At 43.3% G+C, this 25,957-nt stretch overlaps 1 protein-coding gene across 1 annotated transcript; it reads right to left on the bottom strand.

Annotated features, from left to right (window-relative positions):
* Nucleotides 1-1,351: 1,351 nt before the first annotated feature.
* LOC106590686 (type-1 angiotensin II receptor-like) lies at nt 1,352-25,599 on the bottom strand. Its single transcript, XM_082970636.1, has 4 exons — nt 24,983-25,599; nt 24,579-24,794; nt 1,980-2,092; nt 1,352-1,595 (listed from the first exon to the last, which is right to left on the bottom strand). Exons 1-4 carry the CDS (start codon nt 25,547-25,549, stop codon nt 1,352-1,354), a joined length of 1,140 nt encoding a protein of 379 aa, XP_082826762.1. The 5' UTR covers nt 25,550-25,599.
* Between the last annotated feature and the right edge of the window lie 358 nt (nt 25,600-25,957).

Raw genomic sequence — 25,957 nt, 5'->3', positions numbered from 1 at the left:
TGTTTTGGGGGCTGCCTCTCGTTTCTTCCAGGTAAGTTCCGAAATCTCTCAATTACCTGGCCCCAAGTCCAGTTTCTCCTTTCCCACCATTCGTCCACTGACCAGGTGTCCATATCTACCTGGGCGCGCCGCTTGATCCAATCATGGTGGGTGGCTCTGTAATAAGGGTCGTCTAAAGGAGACCAAAATGCAGCGTGTGAAGTGTTCATATTTACTTTTAATGAAAACACTTTGCAAAATAACAAAACGACCAACAGTCCCGTCAGGTACAAACAACGAAACGGAAAACAACCACCCACAAAACCCCATGAAAAACAGGCTGCCTAAGTATGGCTTCCAATCAGAGACAACGAAAAACACCTCCCTGTCACGCCCTGACCAATCTACTATGGAAAAATGACCTCATACTAAGGTCAGAACGTGACATTTCTAGAATTAAAACACATATTATATCTGTATGGTTCTAGAATTAGAACACATATTATATCTGTATGGTTCTAGAATTAGAACACATATTATATCTGTATGGTTCTAGAATTAGAACACATATTATATCTGTATAGTTCTAGAATTAGAACACATATTATATCTGTATAGTTCTAGAATTAGAACACATATTATATCTGTATAGTTCTAGAATTAGAACACATATTATATCTGTATAGTTCTAGAATTAGAACACATACTATATCTGTATGGTTCTAGAATTAGAACACATATTATATCTGTATGGTTCTAGAATTAGAACACATATTATATCTGTATGGTTCTAGAATTAGAACACATATTATATCTGTATAGTTCTAGAATTAGAACACATATTATATCTGTATGGTTCTAGAATTAGAACACATATTATATCTGTATGGTTCTAGAATTAGAACACATATTATATCTGTATGGTTCTAGAATTAGAACACATATTATATCTGTATGGTTCTAGAATTAGAACACATATTATATCTGTATGGTTCTAGAATTAGAACACATATTATATCTGTATGGTTCTAGAATTAGAACACATATTATATCTGTATGGTTCTAGAATTAGAACACATATTATATCTGTATGGTTCTAGAATTAGAACACATATTATATCTGTATGGTTCTAGAATTAGAACACACATTATATCTGTATAGTTCTAGAATTAGAACACATATTATATCTGTATGGTTCTAGAATTAGAACACATATTATATCTGTATGGTTCTAGAATTAGAACACATATTATATCTGTATGGTTCTAGAATTAGAACACATATTATATCTGTATGGTTCTAGAATTAGAACACATATTATATCTGTATGGTTCTAGAATTAGAACACATTATCTATTTGTGGTTCTAGAATTAGTACATAGCTACACACTCCACCTCCTTCTCTCCTCTCTTCACATTAGACATGGCCTCCACGGCCTGCTTGTTTTTGTTGGTGAGGTGCAGTACCTCGGAGACCCGGTAGGAAAGGGTAGACATCTTAGAGCTGATGTAGTGGTGTGTCCCGGCGGGGCTAGCGGGGGAACAGTGGAGAAGACGGAACAGGTTTTTCCTGAAGTTCTGTCCCACAAAGCTGTAGAGGATGGGGTTCACGCAGCTGGTGATATAACATAAGATAAGATTAAATGAGTTCAGATAAGACTTTATTGTCAATTGTCACTGAAACTGAAATGTGCTCCCCACTAGACTTGTCCAAGCCTGAAATCCATATCTGTTTTGTGCTAACATTCCACTCCTAGTGCTCCGTGTCAAATGCCAAACATGTTGAGTTGACACAAGTAGTGTAATAATAGCACAAACAGACAAGTTCCCAGGCTAGATTTTTTTTCCCAGTTGGCTAAGGCATTCGAACCAACAACCTTCCGGTTGCTGGCCCGCCTCTCTAACCTCTTGGTAATCTCTTGTGGACAGACTCATGTTAACATTGACGCAATTATGCAAAACTTTAGTTCCGGGTTTCTGAGATGAACCTCAAAACTACCTGTTGAGGAAGGCTATGCAGACGGTGAAGGGCATGGCCGTGTCGATGACGTCCACTATCACACAGTTAGTTACAACCTTCAGCTGGGCCAGCAGCTCCATGAAGTGTAAAACCTGAGGACAGGAACAGATGACATTAACTACACACAGCACAGATCTAGAAGGACAAAAAGGACATTTCTCATCACTTCAAGAGAACATTCACGGAGGTACAGGATAATAACAGGATATAACAGGATAATTACAGGGTAATAACAGGATAATAACAGGGTAATAACAGGATATAACAGGATATAACAGGATAATTACAGGGTAATAACAGGATAATAACAGGGTAATAACAGGATAATAACAGGATAATAACATGATAATAACAGGATAATAACAGGATATAACAGGATATAACAGGATAATAACAGGATATAACAGGATAATAACAGGATATTAATAGGATATAACAGGATATAACGGGATATAACAGGATATAACAGGATATAACAGGATATAACAGGATAATTACAGGGTAATAACAGGATAATAACATGATAATAACAGGATATAACAGGATATAACAGGATAATAACAGGGTAATAACAGGATATAACAGGATATAACAGGATATAACATGATAATAACATGATAATAACAGGATAATAACAGGGTAATAACAGGGTAATAACAGGATATAACAGGATATAACAGGATATACCAGGATATAACAGGGTAATAACAGGGTAATAACAGGATAATAACAGGATATAACAGGATATAACAGGATATACCAGGATATAACAGGGTAATAACAGGATAATAACAGGATATAACAGGATATACCAGGATATAACAGGGTAATAACAGGATAATAACAGGATATAACAGGATATACCAGGATATAACAGGATAATAACAGGATAATAACATGATATAACAGGATAATAACAGGATATTAATAGGATATAACAGGATATAACGGGACTATAACAGGATATAACAGGATATAACAGGATAACGGTAACAGGGATAACGGTAAACAGGATATAACAGGATAATAACAGGATATAACAGGCGGTAACGGTAACAGGATAATAACAGGATATAACAGGATATAACAGGATATAACAGGATATAACAGGATATAACAGGATATAACAGGATAATAACAGGATATAACAGGGTAATATCAGGATAATAACATGATAATAACAGGATAATAACAGGATAATAACAGGATATAACAGGATATAACAGGGTAATAACAGGATAATAACAATGTATAGCAGGATATAACAGGATATAACAGGATATAACAAGATATAACAGGATATAACAGGATAATAACAGGATATAACATGATATAACAGGATATAACAGGATATAACAGGGTAATAACAGGATATAACAGGATATAACAGGATATAACAGGGTAATAACAGGATGTAACAGGATATAACAGGGTAATAACAGGATATAACAGGATATAACAGGGTATAACAGGGTAATATCAGGATAATAACAGGATATAACAGGATAATAACAGGATATAACAGGATATAACAGGATATAACAGGGTAATAACAGGATATAACAGGATATAACAGGATAATAACATGATAATAACAGGATATAACAGGGTAATAACAGGGTATAACAGGATATAACAGGATAATAACAGGATATAACAGGATATAACAGGATATAACAGGATAATAACAGGATATAACAGGGTATAACAGGATATAACAGGGTAATAACAGGATGTAACAGGATATAACAGGATATAACAGGGTAATAACAGGATATAACAGGATATAACAGGATATAACAGGATATAACAGGATATAACAGGATATAACAGGATAATAACAGGATAATAACAGGATATAACAGGATAATAACAGGATATAACAGGATAATAACAGGATATAACAGGATATACCAGGATATAACAGGATATAACAGGATAATAACATGATAATAACAGGATAATTACAGGATATAACAGGATATACCAGGATATAACAGGATAATAACAGGATATAACAGGATATAACAAGATATAACGGGATATTAACATGATAATAACAGGATAATAACAGGATATAACAGGATATAACGGGATATTAACATGATAATAACATGATATAACAGGATATAACAGGATAATGACGGGATAATGACGGGATATAACAGGATATAACGGGATAATGACGGGATAATGACGGGATAATGACGGGATATAACAGGATATAACGGGATAATGACGGGATAAGGACGGGATATAACGGGATAATGACGGGATAAGGACGGGATATAACAGGATATAACGGGATATTAACATGATAATAACATGATATAACAGGATATAACAGGATAATGACGGGATAATGACGGGATATAACAGGATATAACGGGATAATGACGGGATAATGACGGGATATAACAGGATATAACGGGATAATGACGGGATAAGGACGGGATATAACAGGATAATCTGTTTAAAAGAATCAGTGGAAGAATTCCAAATAAATTCAGAGAATAAACTTTGAGGCGCTGCTGTGTAAACCAAACAAGTCCTGAGTGCCTTTTCAAATGTCCTACTGTCGGAGCTAGCAGTTGTGGAAATAACTGATATTCAATTAATGGTGAAAAGAGACGTACTGTATTGCACGCTCCCATGTGATCAATATATGTGACAATAACATATCTTTTCATCATATCGGATGATGTTATAAAGACCTGAGTGGTCAAAACATTATCATATAAATCTATCATATGGAAGCATACATAGAATGCAGTGTGTGGAGGGAGTATCTTTAGAATGCAGTGTGTGGAGGGAGTATCTCTAGAATGTAGTGTGTGTAGAGGGAGTATCTTTAGAATGCAGTGTGAGTGTGGAGGGAGTATCTTTAGAATGCAGTGTGTATAGAGGGAGTATCTTTAGAATGCAGTGTGTGGAGGGAGTATCTTTAGAATGCAGTGTGTGGAGGGAGTATCTCTAGAATGTAGTGTGTGTAGAGGGAGTATCTTTAGAATGCAGTGTGTGGAGGGAGTATCTTTAGAATGCAGTGTGTAGAGGGAGTATCTCTAGAATGCAGTGTGTGGAGGGAGTATCTTTAGAATGCAGTGTGTGGAGGGAGTATCTCTAGAATGTAGTGTGTGTAGAGGGAGTATCTTTAGAATGCAGTGTGTGGAGGGAGTATCTTTAGAATGGAGTGTGTAGAGGGAGTATCTCTAGAATGCAGTGTGTGGAGGGAGTATCTTTAGAATGCAGTGTGTGGAGGGAGTATCTCTAGAATGTAGTGTGTGTAGAGGGAGTATCTTTAGAATGCAGTGTGAGTGTGGAGGGAGTATCTTTAGAATGCAGTGTGTATAGAGGGAGTATCTTTAGAATGCAGTGTGTGGAGGGAGTATCTTTAGAATGCAGTGTGTGGAGGGAGTATCTCTAGAATGTAGTGTGTGTAGAGGGAGTATCTTTAGAATGCAGTGTGTGGAGGGAGTATCTTTAGAATGCAGTGTGTAGAGGGAGTATCTCTAGAATGCAGTGTGTGGAGGGAGTATCTTTAGAATGCAGTGTGTGGAGGGAGTATCTCTAGAATGTAGTGTGTGTAGAGGGAGTATCTTTAGAATGCAGTGTGAGTGTGGAGGGAGTATCTTTAGAATGCAGTGTGTATAGAGGGAGTATCTTTAGAATGCAGTGTGTGGAGGGAGTATCTTTAGAATGCAGTGTGTGGAAAGAGTATCTTTAGAATGCAGTGTGTGGAGGGAGTATCTTTAGAATCCAGTGTGAGTGTGGAGGGCGTATCTTTAGAATGCAGTGTGTGGAGGGTGTATCTTTAGAATGCAGTGTGTGTGGAGGGAGTATCTTTAGAATGCAGTGTGTGGAGGGAGTATCTTTAGAATGCAGTGTGTGGAGGGAGTATCTTTAGAATGCAGTGTGTGGAGGGAGTATCTTTAGAATGCAGTGTGTGGAGGGAGTATCTTTAGAATGCAGTGTGTGTGGAGGGAGTATCTTTAGAATGCAGTGTGTGGAAGGAGTATCTTTAGAATGCAGTGTGTGTGGAGGGAGTATCTTTAGAATGGAGTGTGTGGAGGGAGTATCTTTAGAATGCAGTGTGTGGAGGGAGTATCTTTAGAATGCAGTGTGTGTGGAGGGAGTATCTTTAGAATGCAATGTGTGGAGGGAGTATCTCTAGAATGCAGTGTGTGTGGAAGGAGTATCTTAAGAATGCAGTGTGTGGAAGGAGTATCTTTAGAATGCAGTGTGTGTGGAGGGAGTATCTTTAGAATGCAGTGTGTGGAGGGAGTATCTTTAGAATGCAGTGTGTGTGGAGGGAGTATCTTTAGAATGCAGTGTGTGTGGACGGAGTATCTTTAGAATGCAGTGTGTGGAGGGAGTATCTTTAGAATGCAGTGTGAGTGTGGAGGGAGTATCTTTAGAATGCAGTGTGTGGAGGGAGTATCTTTAGAATGCAGTGTGTGGAGGGAGTATCTTTAGAATGCAGTGTGAGTGTGGAGGGCGTATCTTTAGAATGCAGTGTGAGTGTGGAGGGCGTATCTTTAGAATGCAGTGTGTGGAGGGAGTATCTTCAGAATGCAGTGTGTGGAGGGAGTATCTTCAGAATGCAGTGTGTGGAGGGAGCATCTTTAGAATGCAGTGTGTGTAGAGGGAGTATCTTTAGAATGCAGTGTGTGTGGAGGGAGTATCTTTAGAATGCAGTGTGTGTGGAGGGAGTATCTTTAGAATGCAATGTGTGGAGGGAGTATCTCTAGAATGCAGTGTGTGTGGAGGGAGTATCTTTAGAATGCAGTGTGTGGAGGGAGGATCTTTAGAATGCAGTGTGTGTGGATGGAGTATCTTTAGAATGCAGTGAGTGTGGAGGGAGTATCTTTACAGTGCAGTGTGTGGAGGGAGTATCTTTAGAATGCAGTGTGTGGAGGGAGTATCTTTAGAATGCAGTGTGTGTAGAGGGAGTATCTTTAGAATGCAGTGTGTGGAGGGAGTATCTTTAGAATGCAGTGTGTGGAGGGAGTATCTTTAGAATGCAGTGTGTGGAGGGAGTATCTTTAGAATGCAGTGTGTGTGGAGGGAGTATCTTTAGAATGCAGTGTGTGGAAGGAGTATCTTTAGAATGCAGTGTGTGTGGAGGGAGTATCTTTAGAATGCAGTGTGTGGAGGGAGTATCTTTAGAATGCAGTGTGTGTGGAGGGATTATCTTTAGAATGCAGTGTGTGTGGAGGGAGTAACTTTAGAATGCAGTGTGTGGAGGGAGTATCTTTAGAATGCAGTGTGTGTGTGGAGGGAGTATCTTTAGAATGCAGTGTGTGGAGGGAGTATCTCTAGAATGCAGTGTGTGTAGAGGGAATATCTCTAGAATGCAGTGTGAGTGTGGAGGGAGTATCTTTAGAATGCAGTGTGTGGAGGGAGTATCTCTAGAATGCGGTGTGTGTAGAGGGAGTATCTTTAGAATGCAGTGTGTGGAGGGAGTATCTTTAGAATGCAGTGTGTGTAGAGGGAGTATCTCTAGAATGCAGTGTGTGGAGGGAGTATCTTTAGAATGCAATGTGTGTGGAGGGAGTATCTCTAGAATGCAGTGTGTAGAGGGAGTATCTTTAGAATGCAGTGTGTGTAGAGGGAGTATCTTTAGAATGCAGTGTGTGTAGAGGGAGTATCTCTAGAATGCAGTGTGTGTAGAGGGTGTATCTTTAGAATGCAGTGTGTAGAGGGAGTATCTTTAGAATGCAGTGTGTAGAGGGAGTATCTCTAGAATGCAGTGTGTGTGGAGGGACTATCTTTAGAATGCAGTGTGTGGAGGGAGAATCTTTAGAATGCAGTGTGTCGAGGGAGTATCTTTAGAATGCAGTGTGTGGAGGGAGTATCTTTAGAATGCAGTGTGTGTGGAGGGAGTATCTTTAGAATGCAGTATGTGTGGAGGGAGTATCTTTAGAATGCAGTGTGTGGAGGGAGTATCTTTAGAATGCAGTGTGTGGAGGGAGTATCTTTAGAATGCAGTGTGTGGAGGGAGTATCTTTAGAATGCAGTGTGTGTGGAGGGAGTATCTTTAGAATGCAGTGTGTGGAAGGAGTATCTTTAGAATGCAGTGTGTGTGGAGGGAGTATCTTTAGAATGCAGTGTGTGGAGGGAGTATCTTTAGAATGCAGTGTGTGTGGAGGGAGTATCTTTAGAATGCGGTGTGTGTGGAGGGAGTATCTTTAGAATGCAATGTGTGGAGGGAGTATCTCTAGAATGCAGTGTGTGTGGAGGGAGTATCTTTAGAATGCAGTGTGTGGAGGGAGTATCTTTAGAATGCAGTGTGTGTGGAGGGAGTATCTTTAGAATGCAGTGTGTGTGGAGGGAGTATCTTTAGAATGCAGTGTGTGGAGGGAGTATCTTTAGAATGCAGTGTGAGTGTGGAGGGAGTATCTTTAGAATGCAGTGTGTGGAGGGAGTATCTTTAGAATGCAGTGTGTGGAGGGAGTATCTTTAGAATGCAGTGTGTGGAAGGAGTATCTTTAGAATGCAGTGTGTGGAGGGAGTATCTTTAGAATGCAGTGTGAGTGTGGAGGGCGTATCTTTAGAATGCAGTGTGTGGAGGGTGTATCTTTAGAACGCAGTGTGTGTGGAGAGAGTATCTTTAGAATGCAGTGTGTGGAGGGAGTATCTTTAGAATGCAGTGTGTGGAGGGAGTATCTTTAGAATGCAGTGTGTGGAAGGAGTATCTTTAGAATGCAGTGTGTGTGGAGGGAGTATCTTTAGAATGCAGTGTGTGGAGGGAGTATCTTTAGAATGCAGTGTGTGGAGGGAGTATCTTTAGAATGCAGTGTGTGTGGAGGGAGTATCTTTAGAATGCAATGTGTGGAGGGAGTATCTCTAGAATGCAGTGTGTGTGGAGGTAGTACCTTTAGAATGCAGTGTGTGGAGGGAGTATCTTTAGAATGCAGTGTGAGTGTGGAGGGCGTATCTTTAGAATGCAGTGTGTGGAGGGAGTATCTTCAGAATGCAGTGTGTGAAGGGAGTATCTTCAGAATGCAGTGTGTGGAGGGAGCATCTTTAGAATGCAGTGTGTGTAGAGGGAGTATCTTTAGAATGCAGTGTGTCTGGAGGGAGTATCTTTAGAATGCAGTGTGTGTGGAGGGAGTATCTTTAGAATGCAATGTGTGGAGGGAGTATCTCTAGAATGCAGTGTGTGTGGAGGGAGTATCTTTAGAATGCAGTGTGTGGAGGGAGTATCTTTAGAATGCAGTGTGTGGAGGGAGTATCTTTAGAATGCAGTGTGTGTAGAGGGAGTATCTTTAGAATGCAGTGTGTGGAGTGAGTATCTTTAGAATGCAGTGTGTGGAGGGAGTATCTTTAGAATGCAGTGTGTGGAGGGAGTATCTTTAGAATGCAGTGTGTGTGGAGGGATTATCTTTAGAATGCAGTGTGTGTGGAGGGAGTATCTTTAGAATGCAGTGTGTGGAGGGAGTATCTTTAGAATGCAGTGTGTGTGTGGAGTGAGTATCTTTAGAATGCAGTGTGTGGAGGGAGTATCTCTAGAATGCAGTGTGTGTAGAGGGAAAATCTCTAGAATGCAGTGTGAGTGTGGAGGGAGTATCTTTAGAATGCAGTGTGTGGAGGGAGTATCTCTAGAATGCGGTGTGTGTAGAGGGAGTATCTTTAGAATGCAGTGTGTGGAGGGAGTATCTTTAGAATGCAGTGTGTGTAGAGGGAGTATCTCTAGAATGCAGTGTGTGGAGGGAGTATCTTTAGAATGCAATGTGTGTGGAGGGAGTATCTCTAGAATGCAGTGTGTAGAGGGAGTATCTTTAGAATGCAGTGTGTGTAGAGGGAGTATCTTTAGAATGCAGTGTGTGTAGAGGGAGTATCTCTAGAATGCAGTGTGTGTAGAGGGTGTATCTTTAGAATGCAGTGTGTAGAGGGAGTATCTTTAGAATGCAGTGTGTGTAGAGGGAGTATCTCTAGAATGCAGTGTGTGTGGAGGGACTATCTTTAGAATGCAGTGTGTGGAGGGAGAATCTTTAGAATGCAGTGTGTCGAGGGAGTATCTTTAGAATGCAGTGTGTGGAGGGAGTATCTTTAGAATGCAGTGTGTGTGGAGGGAGTATCTTTAGAATGCAGTGTGTGTGGAGGGAGTATCTTTAGAATGCAGTGTGTGGAGGGAGTATCTTTAGAATGCAGTGTGTGGAGGGAGTATCTTTAGAATGCAGTGTGTGGAGGGAGTATCTTTAGAATGCAGTGTGTGTGGAGGGAGTATCTTTAGAATGCAGTGTGTGGAAGGAGTATCTTTAGATTGCAGTGTGTGTGGAGGGAGTATCTTTAGAATGCAGTGTGTGGAGGGAGTATCTTTAGAATGCAGTGTGTGGAGGGAGTATCTTTAGAATGCAGTGTGTGGAGGGAGTATCTTTAGAATGCAGTGTGTGTGGAGGGAGTATCTTTAGAATGCAGTGTGTGGAAGGAGTATCTTTAGATTGCAGTGTGTGTGGAGGGAGTATCTTTAGAATGCAGTGTGTGGAGGGAGTATCTTTAGAATGCAGTGTGTGTGGAGGGAGTATCTTTAGAATGCGGTGTGTGTGGAGGGAGTATCTTTAGAATGCAATGTGTGGAGGGAGTATCTCTAGAATGCAGTGTGTGTGGAGGGAGTATCTTTAGAATGCAGTGTGTGGAGGGAGTATCTTTAGAATGCAGTGTGTGTGGAGGGAGTATCTTTAGAATGCAGTGAGTGTGGAGGGAGTATCTTTAGAATGCAGTGTGTGGAGGGAGTATCTTTAGAATGCAGTGTGAGTGTGGAGGGCGTATCTTTAGAATGCAGTGTGTGGAGGGTGTATCTTTAGAACGCAGTGTGTGTGGAGGGAGTATCTTTAGAATGCAGTGTGTGGAGGGAGTATCTTTAGAATGCAGTGTGTGGAGGGAGTATCTTTAGAATGCAGTGTGTGGAAGGAGTATCTTTAGAATGCAGTGTGTGTGGAGGGATTATCTTTAGAATGCAGTGTTTGGAGGGAGTATCTTTAGAATGCAGTGTGTGGAGGGAGTATCTTTAGAATGCAGTGTGTGTGGAGGGAGTATCTTTAGAATGCAATGTGTGGAGGGAGTATCTCTAGAATGCAGTGTGTGTGGAGGTAGTACCTTTAGAATGCAGTGTGTGGAGGGAGTATCTTTAGAATGCAGTGTGTGTGGAGGGAGTATCTTTAGAATGCAGTGTGTGTGGAGGGAGTATCTTTAGAATGCAGTGTGTGGAGGGAGTATCTTTAGAATGCAGTGTGAGTGTGGAGGGAGTATCTTTAGAAAGCAGTGTGTGGAGGGAGTATCTTTAGAATGCAGTGTGTGGAGGGAGTATCTTTAGAATGCAGTGTGAGTGTGGAGGGAGTATCTTTAGAATGCAGTGTGTATAGAGGGAGTATCTTTAGAAAGCAGTGTGTGGAGGGAGTATCTTTAGAATGCAGTGTGTGGAAGGAGTATCTTTAGAATGCAGTGTGTGGAGGGAGTATCTTTAGAATGCAGTGTGAGTGTGGAGGGAGTATCTTTAGAATGCAGTGTGTATAGAGGGAGTATCTTTAGAATGCAGTGTGTGGAGGGAGTATCTTTAGAATGCAGTGTGTGGAAGGAGTATCTTTAGAATGCAGTGTGTGGAGGGAGTATCTTTAGAATGCAATGTGAGTGTGGAGGGCGTATCTTTAGAATGCAGTGTGTGGAGGGTGTACCTTTAGAACGCAGTGTGTGTGGAGGGATTATCTTTAGAATGCAGTGTGTGGAGGGAGTATCTTTAGAATGCAGTGTGTGGAGGGAGTAACTTTAGAATGCAGTGTGTGGAAGGAGTATCTTTAGAATGCAGTGTGTGTGGAGGGAGTATCTTTAGAATGCAGTGTGTGGAGGGAGTATCTTTAGAATGCAGTGTGTGGAGGGAGTATCTTTAGAATGCAGTGTGTGTGGAGGGAGTATCTTTAGAATGCAATGTGTGGAGGGAGTATCTCTAGAATGCAGTGTGTGTGGAGGGAGTATCTTTAGAATGCAGTGTGTGGAGGGAGTATCTTTAGAATGCAGTGTGAGTGTGGAGGGCGTATCTTTAGAATGCAGTGTGTGGAGGGAGTATCTTCAGAATGCAGTGTGTGGAGGGAGTATCTTCAGAATGCAGTGTGTGGAGGGAGCATCTTTAGAATGCAGTGTGTGTAGAGGGAGTATCTTTAGAATGCAGTGTGTGTGGAGGGAGTATCTTTAGAATGCAGTGTGTGTGGAGGGAGTATCTTTAGAATGCAATGTGTGGAGGGAGTATCTCTAGAATGCAGTGTGTGTGGAGGGAGTATCTTTAGAATGCAGTGTGTGGAGGGAGTATCTTTAGAATGCAGTGTGTGTGGATGGAGTATCTTTAGAATGCAGTGAGTGTGGAGGGAGTATCTTTACAGTGAGGTGTGTGGAGGGAGTATCTTTAGAATGCAGTGTGTGGAGGGAGTATCTTTAGAATGCAGTGTGTGTAGAGGGAGTATCTTTAGAATGCAGTGTGTGGAGGGAGTATCTTTAGAATGCAGTGTGTGGAGGGAGTATCTTTAGAATGCAGTGTGTGGAGGGAGTATCTTTAGAATGCAGTGTGTGTGGAGGGAGTATCTTTAGAATGCAGTGTGTGGAAGGAGTATCTTTAGAATGCAGTGTGTGTGGAGGGAGTATCTTTAGAATGCAGTGTGTGGAGGGAGTATCTTTAGAATGCAGTGTGTGTGGAGGGATTATCTTTAGAATGCAGTGTGTGTGGAGGGATTATCTTTAGAATGCAGTGTGTGGAGGGAGTATCTTTAGAATGCAGTGTGTGTGTGGAGGGAGTATCTTTAGAATGCAGTGTGTGGAGGGAGTATCTCTAGAATGCAGTGTGTGGAGGGAGTATCTTTAGAATGCAGTGTGTGGAAGGAGTATCTTTAGAATGCAGTGTGTGGAGGGAGTATCTTTAGAATGCAATGTGAGTGTGGAGGGCGTATCTTTAGAATGCAGTGTGTGGAGGGTGTACCTTTAGAACGCAGTGTGTGTGGAGGGATTATCTTTAGAATGCAGTGTGTGGAGGGAGTATCTTTAGAATGCAGTGTGTGGAGGGAGTAACTTTAGAATGCAGTGTGTGGAAGGAGTATCTTTAGAATGCAGTGTGTGTGGAGGGAGTATCTTTAGAATGCAGTGTGTGGAGGGAGTATCTTTAGAATGCAGTGTGTGGAGGGAGTATCTTTAGAATGCAGTGTGTGTGGAGGGAGTATCTTTAGAATGCAATGTGTGGAGGGAGTATCTCTAGAATGCAGTGTGTGTGGAGGGAGTATCTTTAGAATGCAGTGTGTGGAGGGAGTATCTTTAGAATGCAGTGTGAGTGTGGAGGGCGTATCTTTAGAATGCAGTGTGTGGAGGGAGTATCTTCAGAATGCAGTGTGTGGAGGGAGTATCTTCAGAATGCAGTGTGTGGAGGGAGCATCTTTAGAATGCAGTGTGTGTAGAGGGAGTATCTTTAGAATGCAGTGTGTGTGGAGGGAGTATCTTTAGAATGCAGTGTGTGTGGAGGGAGTATCTTTAGAATGCAATGTGTGGAGGGAGTATCTCTAGAATGCAGTGTGTGTGGAGGGAGTATCTTTAGAATGCAGTGTGTGGAGGGAGTATCTTTAGAATGCAGTGTGTGTGGATGGAGTATCTTTAGAATGCAGTGAGTGTGGAGGGAGTATCTTTACAGTGAGGTGTGTGGAGGGAGTATCTTTAGAATGCAGTGTGTGGAGGGAGTATCTTTAGAATGCAGTGTGTGTAGAGGGAGTATCTTTAGAATGCAGTGTGTGGAGGGAGTATCTTTAGAATGCAGTGTGTGGAGGGAGTATCTTTAGAATGCAGTGTGTGGAGGGAGTATCTTTAGAATGCAGTGTGTGTGGAGGGAGTATCTTTAGAATGCAGTGTGTGGAAGGAGTATCTTTAGAATGCAGTGTGTGTGGAGGGAGTATCTTTAGAATGCAGTGTGTGGAGGGAGTATCTTTAGAATGCAGTGTGTGTGTGGAGGGAGTATCTTTAGAATGCAGTGTGTGGAGGGAGTATCTCTAGAATGCAGTGTGTGTAGAGGGAATATCTCTAGAATGCAGTGTGAGTGTGGAGGGAGTATCTTTAGAATGCAGTGTGTGGAGGGAGTATCTCTAGAATGCGGTGTGTGTGGAGGGAGTATCTCTAGAATGCAGTGTGTAGAGGGAGTATCTTTAGAATGCAGTGTGTGTAGAGGGAGTATCTTTAGAATGCAGTGTGTGTAGAGGGAGTATCTCTAGAATGCAGTGTGTGTAGAGGGTGTATCTTTAGAATGCAGTGTGTAGAGGGAGTATCTTTAGAATGCAGTGTGTGTAGAGGGAGTATCTCTAGAATGCAGTGTGTGTGGAGGGACTATCTTTAGAATGCAGTGTGTGGAGGGAGAATCTTTAGAATGCAGTGTGTCGAGGGAGTATCTATAGAATGCAGTGTGTGGAGGGAGTATCTTTAGAATGCAGTGTGTGTGGAGGGAGTATCTTTAGAATGCAGTGTGAGTGTGGAGGGAGTATCTTTAGAATGCAGTGTGTATAGAGGGAGTATCTTTAGAATGCAGTGTGTGGAGGGAGTATCTTTAGAATGCAGTGTGTGGAAGTAGTATCTTTAGAATGCAGTGTGTGGAGGGAGTATCTTTAGAATGCAATGTGAGTGTGGAGGGCGTATCTTTAGAATGCAGTGTGTGGAGGGTGTACCTTTAGAACACAGTGTGTGTGGAGGGAGTATCTTTAGAATGCAGTGTGTGGAGGGAGTATCTTTAGAATGCAGTGTGTGGAGGGAGTAACTTTAGAATGCAGTTTGTGGAAGGAGTATCTTTAGAATGCAGTGTGTGTGGAGGGAGTATCTTTAGAATGCAGTGTGTGGAGGGAGTATCTTTAGAATGCAGTGTGTGGAGGGAGTATCTTTAGAATGAGGTGTGTGTGGAGGGAGTATCTTTAGAATGCAATGTGTGGAGGGAGTATCTCTAGAATGCAGTGTGTGTGGAGGGAGTATCTTTAGAATGCAGTGTGTGGAGGGAGTATCTTTAGAATGCAGTGTGAGTGTGGAGGGCGTATCTTTAGAATGCAGTGTGTGGAGGGAGTATCTTTAGAATGCAGTGTGTGTGGAGGGAGTATCTTTAGAATGCAATGTGTGGAGGGAGTATCTCTAGAATGCAGTGTGTGTGGAGGTAGTACCTTTAGAATGCAGTGTGTGGAGGGAGTATCTTTAGAATGCAGTGTGTGTGGAGGGAGTATCTTTAGAATGCAGTGTGTGTGGAGGGAGTATCTTTAGAATGCAGTGTGTGGAGGGAGTATCTTTAGAATGCAGTGTGACTGTGGAGGGAGTATCTTTAGAAAGCAGTGTGTGGAGGGAGTATCTTTAGAATGCAGTGTGTGGAGGGAGTATCTTTAGAATGCAGTGTGAGTGTGGAGGGAGTATCTTTAGAATGCAGTGTGTATAGAGGGAGTATCTTTAGAATGCAGTGTGTGGAGGGAGTATCTTTAGAATGCAGTGTGTGGAAGGAGTATCTTTAGAATGCAGTGTGTGGAGGGAGTATCTTTAGAATGCAGTGTGAGTGTGGAGGGAGTATCTTTAGAATGCAGTGTGTATAGAGGGAGTATCTTTAGAATGCAGTGTGTGGAGGGAGTATCTTTAGAATGCAGTGTGTGGAAGGAGTATCTTTAGAATGCAGTGTGTGGAGGGAGTATCTTTAGAATGCAATGTGAGTGTGGAGGGCGTATCTTTAGAATGCAGTGTGTGGAGGGTGTACCTTTAGAACGCAGTGTGTGTGGAGGGATTATCTTTAGAATGCAGTGTGTGGAGGGAGTATCTTTAGAATGCAGTGTGTGGAGGGAGTAACTTTAGAATGCAGTGTGTGGAAGGAGTATCTTTAGAATGCAGTGTGTGTGGAGGGAGTATCTTTAGAATGCAGTGTGTGGAGGGAGTATCTTTAGAATGCAGTGTGTGGAGGGAGTATCTTTAGAATGCAGTGTGTGTGGAGGGAGTATCTTTAGAATGCAATGTGTGGAGGGAGTATCTCTAGAATGCAGTGTGTGTGGAGGGAGTATCTTTAGAATGCAGTGTGTGGAGGGAGTATCTTTAGAATGCAGTGTGAGTGTGGAGGGCGTATCTTTAGAATGCAGTGTGTGGAGGGAGTATCTTCAGAATGCAGTGTGTGGAGGGAGTATCTTCAGAATGCAGTGTGTGGAGGGAGCATCTTTAGAATGCAGTGTGTGTAGAGGGAGTATCTTTAGAATGCAGTGTGTGTGGAGGGAGTATCTTTAGAATGCAGTGTGTGTGGAGGGAGTATCTTTAGAATGCAATGTGTGGAGGGAGTATCTCTAGAATGCAGTGTGTGTGGAGGGAGTATCTTTAGAATGCAGTGTGTGGAGGGAGTATCTTTAGAATGCAGTGTGTGTGGATGGAGTATCTTTAGAATGCAGTGAGTGTGGAGGGAGTATCTTTACAGTGCAGTGTGTGGAGGGAGTATCTTTAGAATGCAGTGTGTGGAGGGAGTATCTTTAGAATGCAGTCGTGTAGAGGGAGTATCTTTAGAATGCAGTGTGTGGAGGGAGAATCTTTAGAATGCAGTGTGTGGAGGGAGTATCTTTAGAATGCAGTGTGTGGAGGGAGTATCTTTAGAATGCAGTGTGTGTGGAGGGAGTATCTTTAGAATGCAGTGTGTGGAAGGAGTATCTTTAGAATGCAGTGTGTGTGGAGGGAGTATCTTTAGAATGCAGTGTGTGGAGGGAGTATCTTTAGAATGCAGTGTGTGTGGAGGGATTATCTTTAGAATGCAGTGTGTGTGGAGGGATTATCTTTAGAATGCAGTGTGTGGAGGGAGTATCTTTAGAATGCAGTGTGTGTGTGGAGGGAGTATCTTTAGAATGCAGTGTGTGGAGGGAGTATCTCTAGAATGCAGTGTGTGTAGAGGGAATATCTCTAGAATGCAGTGTGAGTGTGGAGGGAGTATCTTTAGAATGCAGTGTGTGGAGGGAGTATCTCTAGAATGCGGTGTGTGTAGAGGGAGTATCTTTAGAATGCAGTGTGTGGAGGGAGTATCTTTAGAATGCAGTGTGTGTAGAGGGAGTATCTCTAGAATGCAGTGTGTGGAGGGAGTATCTTTAGAATGCAATGTGTGTGGAGGGAGTATCTCTAGAATGCAGTGTGTAGAGGGAGTATCTTTAGAATGCAGTGTGTGTAGAGGGAGTATCTTTAGAATGCAGTGTGTGTAGAGGGAGTATCTCTAGAATGCAGTGTGTGTAGAGGGTGTATCTTTAGAATGCAGTGTGTAGAGGGACTATCTTTAGAATGCAGTGTGTGTAGAGGGAGTATCTCTAGAATGCAGTGTGTGTGGAGGGACTATCTTTAGAATGCAGTGTGTGGAGGGAGAATCTTTAGAATGCAGTGTGTCGAGGGAGTATCTATAGAATGCAGTGTGTGGAGGGAGTATCTTTAGAATGCAGTGTGTGTGGAGGGAGTATCTTTAGAATGCAGTGTGAGTGTGGAGGGAGTATCTTTAGAATGCAGTGTGTATAGAGGGAGTATCTTTAGAATGCAGTGTGTGGAGGGAGTATCTTTAGAATGCAGTGTGTGGAAGGAGTATCTTTAGAATGCAGTGTGTGGAGGGAGTATCTTTAGAATGCAATGTGAGTGTGGAGGGCGTATCTTTAGAATGCAGTGTGTGGAGGGTGTACCTTTAGAACACAGTGTGTGTGGAGGGAGTATCTTTAGAATGCAGTGTGTGGAGGGAGTATCTTTAGAATGCAGTGTGTGGAGGGAGTAACTTTAGAATGCAGTTTGTGGAAGGAGTATCTTTAGAATGCAGTGTGTGTGGAGGGAGTATCTTTAGAATGCAGTGTGTGGAGGGAGTATCTTTAGAATGCAGTGTGTGGAGGGAGTATCTTTAGAATGAGGTGTGTGTGGAGGGAGTATCTTTAGAATGCAATGTGTGGAGGGAGTATCTCTAGAATGCAGTGTGTGTGGAGGGAGTATCTTTAGAATGCAGTGTGTGGAGGGAGTATCTTTAGAATGCAGTGTGAGTGTGGAGGGCGTATCTTTAGAATGCAGTGTGTGGAGGGAGTATCTTCAGAATGCAGTGTGTGGAGGGAGTATCTTCAGAATGCAGTGTGTGGAGGGAGCATCTTTAGAATGCAGTGTGTGTAGAGGGAGTATCTTTAGAATGCAGTGTGTGTGGAGGGAGTATCTTTAGAATGCAGTGTGTGTGGAGGGAGTATCTTTAGAATGCAATGTGTGGAGGGAGTATCTCTAGAATGCAGTGTGTGTGGAGGGAGTATCTTTAGAATGCAGTGTGTGGAGGGAGTATCTTTAGAATGCAGTGTGTGTGGATGGAGTATCTTTAGAATGCAGTGAGTGTGGAGGGAGTATCTTTACAGTGCAGTGTGTGGAGGGAGTATCTTTAGAATGCAGTGTGTGGAGGGAGTATCTTTAGAATGCAGTGTGTGTAGAGGGAGTATCTTTAGAATGCAGTGTGTGGAGGGAGTATCTTTAGAATGCAGTGTGTGGAGGGAGTATCTTTAGAATGCAGTGTGTGGAGGGAGTATCTTTAGAATACAGTGTGTGTGGAGGGAGTATCTTTAGAATGCAGTGTGTGGAAGGAGTATCTTTAGAATGCAGTGTGTGTGGAGGGAGTATCTTTAGAATGCAGTGTGTGGAGGGAGTATCTTTAGAATGCAGTGTGTGTGGAGGGATTATCTTTAGAATGCAGTGTGTGTGGAGGGAGTATCTTTAGAATGCAGTGTGTGGAGGGAGTATCTTTAGAATGCAGTGTGTGTGTGGAGGGAGTATCTTTAGAATGCAGTGTGTGGAGGGAGTATCTCTAGAATGCAGTGTGTAGAGGGAATATCTCTAGAATGCAGTGTGAGTGTGGAGGGAGTATCTTTAGAATGCAGTGTGTGGAGGGAGTATCTCTAGAATGCGGTGTGTGTAGAGGGAGTATCTTTAGAATGCAGTGTGTGGAGGGAGTATCTTTAGAATGCAGTGTGTGTAGAGGGAGTATCTCTAGAATGCAGTGTGTGGAGGGAGTATCTTTAGAATGCAATGTGTGTGGAGGGAGTATCTCTAGAATGCAGTGTGTAGAGGGAGTATCTTTAGAATGCAGTGTGTGTAGAGGGAGTATCTCTAGAATGCAGTGTGTGTAGAGGGTGTATCTTTAGAATGCAGTGTGTAGAGGGAGTATCTTTAGAATGCAGTGTGTGTAGAGGGAGTATCTCTAGAATGCAGTGTGTGTGGAGGGACTATCTTTAGAATGCAGTGTGTGGAGGGAGAATCTTTAGAATGCAGTGTGTCGAGGGAGTATCTATAGAATGCAGTGTGTGGAGGGAGTATCTTTAGAATGCAGTGTGTGTGGAGGGAGTATATTTAGAATGCAGTGTGTGTGGAGGGAGTATCTTTAGAATGCAGTGTGTGGAGGGAGTATCTTTAGAATGCAGTGTGTGGAGGGAGTATCTTTAGAATGCAGTGTGTGGAGGGAGTATCTTTAGAATGCAGTGTGTGGAAGGAGTATCTTTAGAATGCAGTGTGTGTGGAGGGAGTATCTTTAGAATGCAGTGTGTGGAGGGAGTATCTTTAGAATGCAGTGTGTGTGGAGGGAGTATCTTTAGAATGCGGTGTGTGTGGAGGGAGAATCTTTAGAATGCAATGTGTGGAGGGAGTATCTCTAGAATGCAGTGTGTGTGGAGGGAGTATCTTTAGAATGCAGTGTGTGGAGGGAGTATCTTTAGAATGCAGTGTGTGTGGAGGGAGTATCTTTAGAATGCAGTGTGTGTGGAGGGAGTATCTTTAGAATGCAGTGTGTGGAGGGAGTATCTTTAGAATGCAGTGTGAGTGTGGAGGGAGTATCTTTAGAATGCAGTGTGTAGAGGGAGTATCTTTAGAATGCAGTGTGTGGAGGGAGTATCTTTAGAATGCAGTGTGTGGAAGGAGTATCTTTAGAATGCAGTGTGTGGAGGGAGTATCTTTAGAATGCAGTGTGAGTGTGGAGGGCGTATCTTTAGAATGCAGTGTGTGGAGGGTGTATCTTTAGAACGCAGTGTGTGTGGAGGGAGTATCTTTAGAATGCAGTGTGTGGAAGGAGTATCTTTAGAATGCAGTGTGTGTGGAGGGAGTATCTTTAGAATGCAGTGTGTGGAGGGAGTATCTTTAGAATGCAGTGTGTGGAGGGAGTATCTTTAGAATGCAGTGTGTGTGGAGGGAGTATCTTTAGAATGCAGTGTGTGGAGGGAGTATCTTTAGAATGCAGTGTGTGTGGAGGGAGTATCTTTAGAATGCAGTGTGTGTGGAGGGAGTATCTTTAGAATGCAGTGTGTGGAGGGAGTATCTTTAGAATGCAGTGTGAGTGTGGAGGGAGTATCTTTAGAATGCAGTGTGTGGAGGGAGTATCTTTAGAATGCAGTGTGTGGAGGGAGTATCTTTAGAATGCAGTGTGTGGAAGGAGTATCTTTAGAATGCAGTGTGTGGAGGGAGTATCTTTAGAATGCAGTGTGAGTGTGGAGGGCGTATCTTTAGAATGCAGTGTGTGGAGGGTGTATCTTTAGAACGCAGTGTGTGTGGAGGGAGTATCTTTAGAATGCAGTGTGTGGAGGGAGTATCTTTAGAATGCAGTGTGTGGAGGGAGTATCTTTAGAATGCAGTGTGTGGAAGGAGTATCTTTAGAATGCAGTGTGTGTGGAGGGAGTATCTTTAGAATGTAGTGTGTGGAGGGAGTATCTTTAGAATGCAGTGTGTGGAGGGAGTATATTTAGAATGCAGTGTGTGTGGAGGGAGTATCTTTAGAATGCAGTGTGTGGAGGGAGTATCTTTAGAATGCAGTGTGTGGAGGGAGTATCTTTAGAATGCAGTGTGTGGAGGGAGTATCTTTAGAATGCAGTGTGTGGAAGGAGTATCTTTAGAATGCAGTGTGTGTGGAGGGAGTATCTTTAGAATGCAGTGTGTGGAGGGAGTATCTTTAGAATGCAGTGTGTGTGGAGGGAGTATCTTTAGAATGCGGTGTGTGTGGAGGGAGTATCTTTAGAATGCAATGTGTGGAGGGAGTATCTCTAGAATGCAGTGTGTGTGGAGGGAGTATCTTTAGAATGCAGTGTGTGGAGGGAGTATCTTTAGAATGCAGTGTGTGTGGAGGGAGTATCTTTAGAATGCAGTGTGTGTGGAGGGAGTATCTTTAGAATGCAGTGTGTGGAGGGAGTATCTTTAGAATGCAGTGTGAGTGTGGAGGGAGTATCTTTAGAATGCAGTGTGTGGAGGGAGTATCTTTAGAATGCAGTGTGTGGAGGGAGTATCTTTAGAATGCAGTGTGTGGAAGGAGTATCTTTAGAATGCAGTGTGTGGAGGGAGTATCTTTAGAATGCAGTGTGAGTGTGGAGGGCGTATCTTTAGAATGCAGTGTGTGGAGGGTGTATCTTTAGAACGCAGTGTGTGTGGAGGGAGTATCTTTAGAATGCAGTGTGTGGAGGGAGTATCTTTAGAATGCAGTGTGTGGAGGGAGTATCTTTAGAATGCAGTGTGTGGAAGGAGTATCTTTAGAATGCAGTGTGTGTGGAGGGAGTATCTTTAGAATGCAGTGTGTGGAGGGAGTATCTTTAGAATGCAGTGTGTGGAGGGAGTATCTTTAGAATGCAGTGTGTGTGGAGGGAGTATCTTTAGAATGCAATGTGTGGAGGGAGTATCTCTAGAATGCAGTGTGTGTGGAGGTAGTACCTTTAGAATGCAGTGTGTGGAGGGAGTATCTTTAGAATGCAGTGTGTGTGGAGGGAGTATCTTTAGAATGCAGTGTGTGTGGAGGGAGTATCTTTAGAATGCAGTGTGTGGAGGGAGTATCTTTAGAATGCAGTGTGAGTGTGGAGGGAGTATCTTTAGAAAGCAGTGTGTGGAGGGAGTATCTTTAGAATGCAGTGTGTGGAGGGAGTATCTTTAGAATGCAGTGTGAGTGTGGAGGGAGTATCTTTAGAATGCAGTGTGTATAGAGGGAGTATCTTTAGAATGCAGTGTGTGGAGGGAGTATCTTTAGAATGCAGTGTGTGGAAGGAGTATCTTTAGAATGCAGTGTGTGGAGGGAGTATCTTTAGAATGCAGTGTGAGTGTGGAGGGAGTATCTTTAGAATGCAGTGTGTGTGGAGGGAGTATCTTTAGAATGCAATGTGTGGAGGGAGTATCTCTAGAATGCAGTGTGTGTGGAGGGAGTATCTTTAGAATGCAGTGTGTGGAGGGAGTATCTTTAGAACGCAGTGTGTGTGGAGGGAGTATCTTTAGAATGCAGTGTGTGTGGAGGGAGTATCTTTAGAATGCAGTATGTGGAGGGAGTATCTTTAGAATGCAGTGTGTGGAGGGAGTATCTTTAGAATGCAGTGTGTGGAGGGAGTATCTTTAGAATGCAGTGTGTGTAGAGGGAGTATCTTGAGAATGCAGTGTGTGGAGGGAGTATCTTTAGAATGCAGTGTGTGTGGAGGGAGTATCTTAAGAAAGCAGTGTGTGGAAGGAGTATCTTTAGAATGCAGTGTGTGTGGAGGGAGTATCTTTAGAATGCAGTGTGTGGAGGGAGTATCTTTAGAATGCAGTGTGTGTGGAGGGAGTATCTTTAGAATGCAGTGTGTGGAGGGAGTATCTTTAGAATGCAGTGTGTGGAAGGAGTATCTTTAGAATGCAGTGTGTGTGGAGGGAGTATCTTTAGAATGCAGTGTGTGGAGGGAGTATCTTTAGAATGCAGTGTGAGTGTGGAGGGAGTATCTTTAGAATGCAGTGTGTGGAGGGAGTATCTTTAGAATGCAGTGTGTGGAAGGAGTATCTTTAGAATGCAGTGTGTGGAGGGAGTATCTTTAGAATGCAGTGTGAGTGTGGAGGGCGTATCTTTAGAATGCAGTGTGTGGAGGGAGTATCTTCAGAATGCAGTGTGTGGAGGGAGTATCTTCAGAATGCAGTGTGTGGAGGGAGTATCTTTAGAATGCAGTGTGAGTGTGGAGGGAGTATCTTTAGAAAGCAGTGTGTGGAGGGAGTATCTTTAGAATGCAGTGTGTGGAGGGAGTATCTTTAGAATGCAGTGTGAGTGTGGAGGGAGTATCTTTAGAATGCAGTGTGTATAGAGGGAGTATCTTTAGAATGCAGTGTGTGGAGGGAGTATCTTTAGAATGCAGTGTGTGGAAGGAGTATCTTTAGAATGCAGTGTGTGGAGGGAGTATCTTTAGAATGCAGTGTGAGTGTGGAGGGAGTATCTTTAGAATGCAGTGTGTATAGAGGGAGTATCTTTAGAATGCAGTGTGTGGAGGGAGTATCTTTAGAATGCAGTGTGTGGAAGGAGTATCTTTAGAATGCAGTGTGTGGAGGGAGTATCTTTAGAATGCAATGTGAGTGTGGAGGGCGTATCTTTGGAATGCAGTGTGTGGAGGGTGTATCTTTAGAACACAGTGTGTGTGGAGGGAGTATCTTTAGAATGCAGTGTGTGGAGGGAGTATCTTTAGAATGCAGTGTGTGGAGGGAGTAACTTTAGAATGCCGTGTGTGGAAGGAGTATCTTTAGAATGCAGTGTGTGTGGAGGGAGTATCTTTAGAATGCAGTGTGTGGAGGGAGTATCTTTAGAATGCAGTGTGTGGAGGGAGTATCTTTAGAATGCAGTGTGTGTGGAGGGAGTATCTTTAGAATGCAATGTGTGGAGGGAGTATCTCTAGAATGCAGTGTGTGTGGAGGGAGTATCTTTAGAATGCAGTGTGTGTGGAGGGAGTATCTTTAGAATGCAGTGTGTGGAAGGAGTATCTTTAGAATGCAGTGTGTGTGGAGGGAGTATCTTTAGAATGCAGTGTGTGGAGGGAGTATCTTTAGAATGCAGTGTGTGGAAGGAGTATCTTTAGAATGCAGTGTGTGGAGGGAGTATCTTTAGAATGCAGTGTGAGTGTGGATGGCGTATCTTTAGAATGCAGTGTGTGGAGGGAGTATCTTCAGAATGCAGTGTGTGGAGGGAGTATCTTCAGAATGCAGTGTGTGGAGGGAGCATCTTTAGAATGCAGTGTGTTTAGAGGGAGTATCTTTAGAATGCAGTGTGTGTGGAGGGAGTATCTTTAGAATGCAGTGTGTGTGGAGGGAGTATCTTTAGAATGCAATGTGTGGAGGGAGTATCTTTAGAATGCAGTGTGTGTGGAGGGAGTATCTTTAGAATGCAGTGTGTGTGGAGGGAGTATCTTTAGAATGCAGTGTGTGGAGGGAGTATCTTTAGAATGCAGTGTGAGTGTGGAGGGAGTATCTTTAGAATGCAATGTGTGTAGAGGGAGTATCTTTAGAATGCAGTGTTTTGAGGGAGTATCTTTAGAATGCAGTGTGTGGAGGGAGTATCTTTAGAATGCAGTGTGTGTGGAGGGAGTATCTTTAGAATGCAGTGTGTGGAGGGAGTATCTTTAGAATGCAGTGTGTGTGGAGGGAGTATCTTTAGAATGCAGTGTGTGGAAGGAGTATATTTGGAATGCAGTGTGTGTGGAGGGAGTATCTTTAGAATGCAGTGTGTGGAGGGAGTATCTTTAGAATGCAGTGTGTGGAGGGAGTATCTCTAGAATGCAGTGTGTGGAGGGAGTATCTCTAGAATGCAGTGTGAGTGTGGAGAGAGTCTCTTCCCACCTGGTGGGGCACCCAACACAGGAAGAAAACTACGACAGCCGACGCCAGTATCCTCAACGCCTCATCGTCTCTCGACCGGCTGGTCTTCTGGATGCTCCGCGCCCCGACCAGGGCTCCACCGATCAGGCAGTGGCAGGTGATGATGATGAGGAAGGGAAACAGGAAACCAAGGATGCTCTTCATCAGGCCGATGGCGACGAGGAGGTGCCTGGAGCCCTGATTGATTGGTTTTAATTTATTAATTAATTTATTAGTGGATAGTGGTGGAGTTTCCCCAGCTGGAGACCGTATTAGATGATAGGGATACAAACACATTGAGACTTCACACTCAATGGAATTCAACAGAGAAACTGTAGTAGCACTAATTACCACAATAAAAAAAAAAAACCCTGATCGTGTCAAACCTCAGGGTGCAGCACGCCACACGTGGTGATGTTGTAGTTGGTGATCAGCATCAGGTCTCTGGTCAGGGCCGTGGGGACGGACAGCAGGAAGGCGAAGAGCCAAACCAGGACGCAGGTGATACAGGCGTAGAGCACAGTACGGCGCTGCCGCGACCTCACCGGGTGGACGATGGCCAGGTAGCGGTCGATGCTGAGCGCGGTGAGGAAGAAGACGGAGCTGTAGAGGTTAAACATAACCAGGCCAGCGCTGGCCTTACACAGAAACCCACCGAAGGGCCACTGGTAGCCTGTGGCTGTGAAGGTGGCCCACATGGGCAGGGTGATCAGGAAGGTAAGGTCTGAGATGGCTAGGTTGAGGACGAACACGTTGGCCACTGTCTTCAGCGTCATGTAACGGTAGGTGACAACCACCACCATGCTGTTCCCCACCATGCCGATGACAAAGTTACAGCCGTACACTACCGGGATCAGGGTGAAGATGAAGTTATGTCTCCCGGACATGCTGCAGTTCAGATGGATCCCTCCTGTCTCTGTGGTCGATTCTCCTCCCGCCGTAAAGTTCTCCATCACCCTGTGCAGCAGCTATGTCCAGGTCCCAGGGCTTACGACAGACAGTCAGTACTATTAAAGAAACACAAGGCAAAGTTCAGTGACAGTCCAGGAGAGGAGCTGTCAACAAGCCGTGAACACTGATGCACACAAGCAGCCTACAGCTTAAACCCTACACCCTAGAGCGTTCACCCTACACCCTAGAGCGTTCACCCTACACCCTAGAGCGTTCACCCTACACCCTACACCCTAGAGCGTTCACCCTACACCCTAACGTTAGAGCGTTCACCCTACACCCTACACCCTAACGTTAGAGCGTTCACCCTAAACCCTAGAGCGTTCACCCTACACCCTACACCCTAGAGCGTTCACCCTACACCCTAACGTTAGAGCGTTCACCCTACACCCTACACCCTAGAGCGTTCA

Source organism: Salmo salar, chromosome 29 (genome assembly GCF_965601325.2).
Source record: "Salmo salar chromosome 29, fSalSal1, whole genome shotgun sequence".
Lineage (NCBI taxonomy): Eukaryota > Metazoa > Chordata > Actinopteri > Salmoniformes > Salmonidae > Salmo > Salmo salar.
The sequence above is the reverse complement of the archived record's forward strand: the minus strand, read 5'-3'. Positions and strand labels throughout refer to the sequence as shown.